At 38.4% G+C, this 7358-nt stretch overlaps 1 protein-coding gene across 1 annotated transcript; it reads left to right on the top strand.

Moving 5' to 3' along the window:
* Positions 1 to 291: 291 nt before the first annotated feature.
* Positions 292 to 6433, top strand: LOC104163759 (neural Wiskott-Aldrich syndrome protein-like; the record flags this gene model as incomplete). Its single annotated transcript, XM_009702870.1, has 6 exons — positions 292 to 333; positions 1203 to 1264; positions 1643 to 1808; positions 4372 to 4506; positions 5708 to 5794; positions 6337 to 6433. Coding segments are annotated over exons 1-6 (589 nt in total), but the record flags the coding sequence as incomplete, so codon positions are not given.
* Between the last annotated feature and the right edge of the window lie 925 nt (positions 6434 to 7358).

Below are 7358 nucleotides of genomic sequence, written 5' to 3'. Positions count from 1 at the left end.
TTTGTTGTGACTTTTGGCCCACTATATTTTAATGCCTGTAGTTTCCTGTAATTTCTTAGCTTTTCGCAATCCCTGTCAACCATAAGCAATCTAGTGCGATGGCTCTTTCTTGTAATGAGATGTGCCGCTGTCTGTGTTGGCTTGCTTTACTGTTTTTGAGAAACACTGAGTTAAGGCAAGTCATTAACTTGTCAGGTTACTGCAGCAAGTACTCACACCAGAGTACACAGCTGTCTGCTGCCCAGTTGGAAACTATCAGTGGCTGCTGTGATCACATTCTACAAATGTGCGATGACTAGTCGTGGATACCTTTTGCAGGCAGAAGATGTTTTCGTGAGCCTTTTTTTGATACCACATGTCCTGCAGTATGTGTGTCTGAGGATGAGACCAGCTCTGCCAGCGAGGCATCCAGCATACAGCTGATGACACCAGACTTACTGCTTCATAGCTCATCAGTTTGAGGGGTGTGACAAGTCCCTGGAATCCATGGCATCTCCTCCAGCCGGATACTGACTGTGGAACAAATAAAGGGAGCTGCGAGGGGTTGATTCTCATCTCCATGGCCCATCAGTTTTTGGTGGGCTACCTTATTTCTTTCCCCTGTGCACCTTTTGCAAATGTATAGACATATAAAAAGGATAAGATCCTCGCCAAAGCTGTTAAGCAAAACAGTAGCGGCAACTTCAAAATCTTCCTCCTGAAAATACAGTAATAACTTTAGGTATTAAGTAACAAATCAACTTACTATGTCTCAGAAAAAGTGCACCAATTACATTGAGTATTTAATGGTAGTCCTGTTCAGTTCTATCTGTAAAATTGGTAGCGTGACCTCTTGTGAAGAAATACTTACATATAGTTTTAAAGAACCCATACTTTTAAATGCAACGTTCTCTTCATGAATGCTGTGAGAAACTGAGCTGGGTATATTCATTGGCTTTAAAATAGACAAAGTGAATGCTCATTCAGAAAATGCAGTAGAATAATCAAAATTATGATATTTGCATAAAGGTTCTCAGATGCTGCAATTCTGTAATTAAAGTAGGAATTTTTTTTAATTGAATTTATGCAGCTGGGATTCATAATGAATAGCAATAGATGAAGTTAATGGTTCAGATATTTTCTCAAGTTTCAATTTTTGCTGATAAGTTTGTAAGTTTTCAAAGGCTGTGGATGATTAAATATTTTTGCCACTTGTCTTCCAGAAGCTGAATAGCAAAAAACGTGGCACCACTGCTCTGCATGATGAAAATGAACAGTGGCTGAAGTAAAAGGAGCTGGATTTTATTGTCCTTTCTCTTCACAAAAATACACTTTGTATTTTTTCCTGCATTGTCCTTTTAATAAAACAATGATAGTGGTGTAACAGTGGAATTTGTAAGTTTGTATTCTAACATGTGCAAGCCTCATTGCAGTCTGTTAGCACTAGGAATTCGCACGATGCTAACGAGTAAGTTAAAATGTGGTTGAACTCTAAACTTGGTAGGCCTCAAGACAGCACCTTTAGATTCAGTGAAATTGTTCTCTAACTTGTAAATTAAGCTCTACTCATGGAGTATCCAAGTGTACATTGAATCTATTATGATTATGCAGAACGAGGACACACTCTTTTTGTGTAATATTCTTCTGTCTGTTCGTGGGGTAGGTGCTGGTTCAAGGTTCTATACACAGTCATCATTGAGTTACAACAATTACTGGTTTACCCAGATAATCCAGTTGGTGCTTTTGCTGGTAGATATGATAGGAAGCAACGCATAGGGATCCCATTCTTGACGCAGATCGCTGTCTTCTGTGCCTTGAATTTAAGTTGCGTAATTCCTGCCAAGACCACTCATTTCTGTGGGTGGTTAGTGGAGCTGGACTTGTTTTGGGGGGTTGAGAAGGCTTCTTGCATGGGCAGTGGGATGACTGCTGTGGTTGAATGCGATGCCTCCATGACAACTGTAGAGTGGCTCTCCTGTGCTCCTTTTTGTTGTCTTGTGTCTACAAGATTATTGGTTTAACAATGAGATGATACTGGAGAAATGAGAGAAAAGGCTGTTAGCAGAAGTTTTGAACAAAATCTGGCCAGTTGTGCTTAAAATTAAGTCTTGCCTGTTGCAACGTAAGGGGAAAAATGGCATCTCTTATACATGCAATTTAATGTCAGCTAACTGTTCTGTTGTGGTAGTATGGCTAATTCAGGGGTCCCTTTTTACTCCTCTGACAAGTTCAGATATGATTAAATTATTTGTATTACTCTGTTAGGTTACCAGAGAGATTAGTAGTCAGTCTGACAACTTTTGAAGAGGTAGTTGTAAAGAGGAACAGAATTCTGTCTTGGCTTGTGAAAGTTACATCACACTTCTTGGGCAAAGGTTGTAAAGCTTCCCCAAGGAGGAGCTGTCAGTCTGGCTATATTACTTTGACTCTATTTTAACAAAATTGGAAGGTTTGTTTTTTTAAAAAAAAAATTAATTTTTTTTTTTTTTTTTAAATCCCATGAAACGTAGGTTATTCTTTTGGTTACTTTAAACCAGTTGAAAAGTGTGACATGGGTGAATACTGGTGTTTAGTGGGTAATCTTACAATGCAAGAAGACATGCCTGTGTGTTAGATGTCAGCTGTTTTGGTAAGTAGTCGGTGTTGGTGAAGGCAAAGTAAGGCTTGTAGAGGGGGTTTGGAAAACCTAATATTGGAGCCCATTATTCAGACTAGAAATGGAGAACAAAACAGAAAACAGTATAATTGTGACCCCAGGCTAACAAACTGGATTCATACAGCGTAAGTCTCATACCTAATCATAGAAGGATGTAGTAGGACTAGGTAAGATCCATATGAGAGTCACAGGGCTAAAGTATAGAGGCTTGTAGAGGGGGTTTGGAAAACCTAATATTGGAGCCCATTATTCAGACTAGAAATGGAGAACAAAACAGAAAACAGTATAATTGTGACCCCAGGCTAACAAACTGGATTCATACAGCGTAAGTCTCATACCTAATCATAGAAGGATGTAGTAGGACTAGGTAAGATCCATATGAGAGTCACAGGGCTAAAGTATAGAATGTTTTGGCCATATGAGAGTCACAGGGCTAATTAAAGTATAGAATGTTTTGGGTTGTTTGTTTTTTTTTTTTCTTGGTACAAGAATGACTTAAAACTAGTATCGCTTCCTAAACAGCAGAGAACTTACAGGGCAAAGAAGTGTGACAGATACCTATAAAAGCATGTGTTGCATGGAAAGCTGAGCATGAAACTATTAACACCGTCTCCTAGTGTAAGAACAAAGAGGGACAGTCAACTGAAACTAGCAGGTGGCAAACTTTTATCTAAAAGTAACTAACTATTCACACAGTGCATAAGTGAACTGTGAAATACAGCCCTGCCCAGTGTTGTGATGCCCAGATGTTCACATGGGTCTGAAGAGTGATTAGAGAAATTCAGAAAGGGAAAAATCCAACGTGCCGTAAAACACATATGCTGGCTCAGGGGGAGCTTTGAGCTCCAACGTGCAAGTTGCTGGGGGTATACGCCCATAATGTAACAGTGTGCTCTTGTTTTCTTACCTAAGCATTTGGTGGTGTTGGAGAGTAGATCCTGGGCTAGGTAGCCTCTGGTCTGATCCATTACTGGGCTTTTAAGCTTGATGTCCTTACGACTTGGCAGTGTAAATATATTCTTCAAAGGCTTCAATTTTCATTCCCTCATAGGACTCTTAAGGTAGAGCACATACATACTAGGAAATATGCTGAGGAACATTCCTGGTGGCTGAAGCAATCTGCTGTGGAATAATCTTCATCTCTCATTAAAATCTCTCGATTTGAAAACAGGACAATTTCAAGTTGCCAGCTGGGAATGAGCCTAGCTCATGTGAATTCTCAAACCATGCCCAAGAATTTTAGGAGTCTGCTAGTTGGCATAGGCTAAAATCATACCAGAGACCATTTCAACAATTAAGCAATGTAGACAGTTGCATTGCAGTACCTGGGAGTGTTTCCAGGCACTGTGCAATTTACAGTTCCAGCCTGAGTATTGCATTTCTATCCAGTTTGAAGCACTGAACAGAAAGAAATTTAGTTGCAGAGTAGGGCTTCTCTGTGTGACCATCATAGTTTCTGGTCTGCCTCTTAACACACAAAGTCTCTTTGCTGATTTTTATGAGCAAGAACAAAAAGTTCAATTGGGTTCTTAAGCTGTCTAAATCTTGTGTAGAAGTGAAAATCTGAAGCATAGAAGTGATTTGGGGTCATTTGAATGTTAATGTGTTACCATCTGGGAAATCGCCAAAGTTGCTGCCTAGAACAAGGAAGAAATTTGAGAGATGGTTTGATGAAAGATGAAATGTAGAGTTTGTGATTTTTACCTTAAAAGTAATAGCTACCTTTTTCTTTTTAGACGATGTCTTCAGCAGTTGTTCAAATATATGCAGCAGATCGCAATGCCATGTGGTCAAAGAAATGCTGTGGTGTAGCTTGCCTTGTAAAGGACAATCCACAGAGGTCATATTTTATCAGAATATTTGACATTAAGGTAAGCATCTTTTTTTTCTTTTTCAGACTCTTTAAGCTTGGTTGTATTCATTCTCCATTTTGAATTGAATGAGTATATGTTGTCGCAGCTATAAATTCAGAAATTCTCAAGTAAATGGTTGTGCTTTAAGTGGTGTGATTACAGTGCTTACTAATAGGCAAGTGCAACTTTCTCAGGTGTTCTAAATTTAAATTATTTTGTGGATGAAATAAATATCAAATACAATTTTCTTACAGCTCACAGAAGCTGTCCTCTACGGATCTGATTAGTCAAACTAGTGAAAGTTAATGTAGTGTGACTGATACAGATAGCTGTCAAAATTCTAGTGGGTGTCACTACTTTGGATGGTATTAAAACAGATGTCATTTTCTGTATGGATGGAAACAACCTTTTCGATTAGTGTACTGATGCATGTGAAAACTGCAGGAGAAAGGAATTGGTTTTGTTTTGGTTTTTTTTCTCCACAATGTATACATTCATACTGAAGGTCTTTATTCTGTTACAATATTTCACTCAAGACAATGGGAACTAAGAGATGAAGGGTCCGGGATGTGTTTTTGTAACAAAAGTGATACTGAGAAGCATAAGTCCTACTGACTTTGCTGAGACTCTGGAAAGCTTCCTATTATCTGTGCAGCCGGGAACAGCTCATTATCTGTCAGCATTCAGTGCTTGAAGTCTCTGGGATCTGTTCAGGATAGTCAGGTGGTGCTTGCATTCGACTTTGATGTGGTCACTTGACTGTTAGACTTAGTGAGAAACCTGTTCCTTGGGTGCTGAGCTGTAATGCCATTTAAATACATAAAACTTCTTAAAAAGGTGAGATTTTTGTTCCCTTTAACTGTTTCCAAGTCAAGCCTGGGGTAATAACAGGAGACTGGAAGTCTCCTTTATTGCTATTGCTGCTACCACTTTTCCTATCACTGGTCACTATTACTGCTCTCAGTTATCACTGTTGCAGGACTGTAGAACGTGAAGGATGTTTTTTGAAAACATCCAGGAATTTATTCCATCAGGTCACTGCATTCTATTTAGTCTTCCACAGCTCTTCCACAAGTTCCAGTATATTTTGACTTTGAGCTCGTTTGTTGAGTTAATAGCAAGGTGTAGATGCTTAACACCATGTAGCTTCCAACTTTTAGTAGGTTCTGTTGTGAAATATCTCTAAGTTTTTCAAAATCTTTTTTTTTCTTCTTTTCAGGATGGGAAATTATTGTGGGAGCAGGAGCTGTACAATAACTTTGTATATAATAGTCCTAGAGGATATTTTCATACCTTTGCTGGAGATGTGAGTCTCAATGTCTTTGAATACCTATTTTAAAATGCCTTTTATTTGAACAGTAGCTTCTTTTAATATAACTGAGGCTTTTATTTCATTCTGTAAATTATTTATTAAAAGTACAATATTGCCTGTGTTCCTTGAAGCTTTTTGAGCTTATTTATAAAAGGATTTTTTTTGTATCTCAACTTAAATTTAATCCATAGGGCAGAAGCATAAAATGCAGTTCTTCATTTTCAACTCCCCTTAATGAAATTACATTTTGACTTGCAGATGATGTTTGTGAAGTATCATATATTCTTAAAGCACAAATTTTCCTCTCCCTGCTTTGATTTCAAGCTACAAGATTTTGCTCGTTTGTTAGCCATGATCTATAGAAACTTGATTAGTAGACGGACATTCCTAAGATAGAACGTTTCGCTAAGCATTGGTTCCAAGTTTGCAGTGATAATTTTTTTCTGATTATACCTTCAGAAGGTATAAGATGACATTTAAGAAAGCCTTTGAAACATTTTCTTAGTCATGGCTGGGGGAATATTAATGTTTTTCAGACATGTCAAGTTGGTCTAAATTTTGCTAATGAAGAAGAAGCTAAACTATTCCGCAAAACAGTAACAGATTTACTTGGACGACGGCAGAGAAAATCTGGTAAATATTCAAATTAATCTTAAAATCAGGCTTATTTATGTTGTTTTGGGGGGAGGTAGGAAGCCATTTCTATGTCTGAAAGCTACTGGGGGCATTACAGCCGTATTTATATTTAGAAGTGATTGTGTTATTAAGCCATGCTTCTTTATTGTGCAAAAATAGTATTTTTCTGAAATAACTTAACTTGGTGCTCCTCGCTGTAAGTTTCCTTGTAAGCTGAGACTCCAAGGTTGTGGTGTTTGAAAGTATAGATCCAGGAGGAAGCAAAACCAGTAAGATGTCGGTAGGAAAACTAGAAATCTTTCTGCAAGTTATTTTCACGTTTGAGTAAACCCTTTTTTAGCTCTGGGCTCTTGATTTGTTTAAATTCAGCCCAAGTGGGTTGTAACAAAGATTTTACCATCTGGTATGTTCAGTAGTTCATGTGAATGAATTTTTGGCATTGGTTCAGTGTTTAGTAGAGAAATATCTTTTATTCAAAACTAATGATCTTGGCAGAGGCCAAGAAAGAAGACATAGTGTGCCTATACTGTCCTCAGCAGCACAGGACAGTCTGAAGCACAGCATGCTTTTTGCCAGCTGCAAGATGCCGTAGGAACATGGTCAGTGTTTTAAAGGGAGCTCAGGCTTCCTGCAGATCTTGTCTTGGTCCTTTTCCAGGGAGTCCATAAACAACTTGCCTGTCCGATAGCCGTATGTCCGTGAAGGAAATGGTGATATAAAACATAGGCTGGGAGCACATGGATGTGCTCAGGCATGCTGTTAAGCTGTAACATGGTCTTGTATTGAAGCTACAGGATGAGTTTCTGTAGTCCACTCTGGAAGTGTCCTCCAGTCATGAAGGACAAAGGAGTCCAGGAAGGTTGGATATGCTTTAAAAAGGAATTACTTAATATTCAGGAACAAGTCATCATTGTGTGTAGAA

This window comes from Cariama cristata, unplaced genomic scaffold, assembly GCF_000690535.1.
Source record: "Cariama cristata isolate BGI_N322 unplaced genomic scaffold, ASM69053v1 scaffold7746, whole genome shotgun sequence".
Lineage (NCBI taxonomy): Eukaryota > Metazoa > Chordata > Aves > Cariamiformes > Cariamidae > Cariama > Cariama cristata.
The sequence above is the reverse complement of the archived record's forward strand: the minus strand, read 5'-3'. Positions and strand labels throughout refer to the sequence as shown.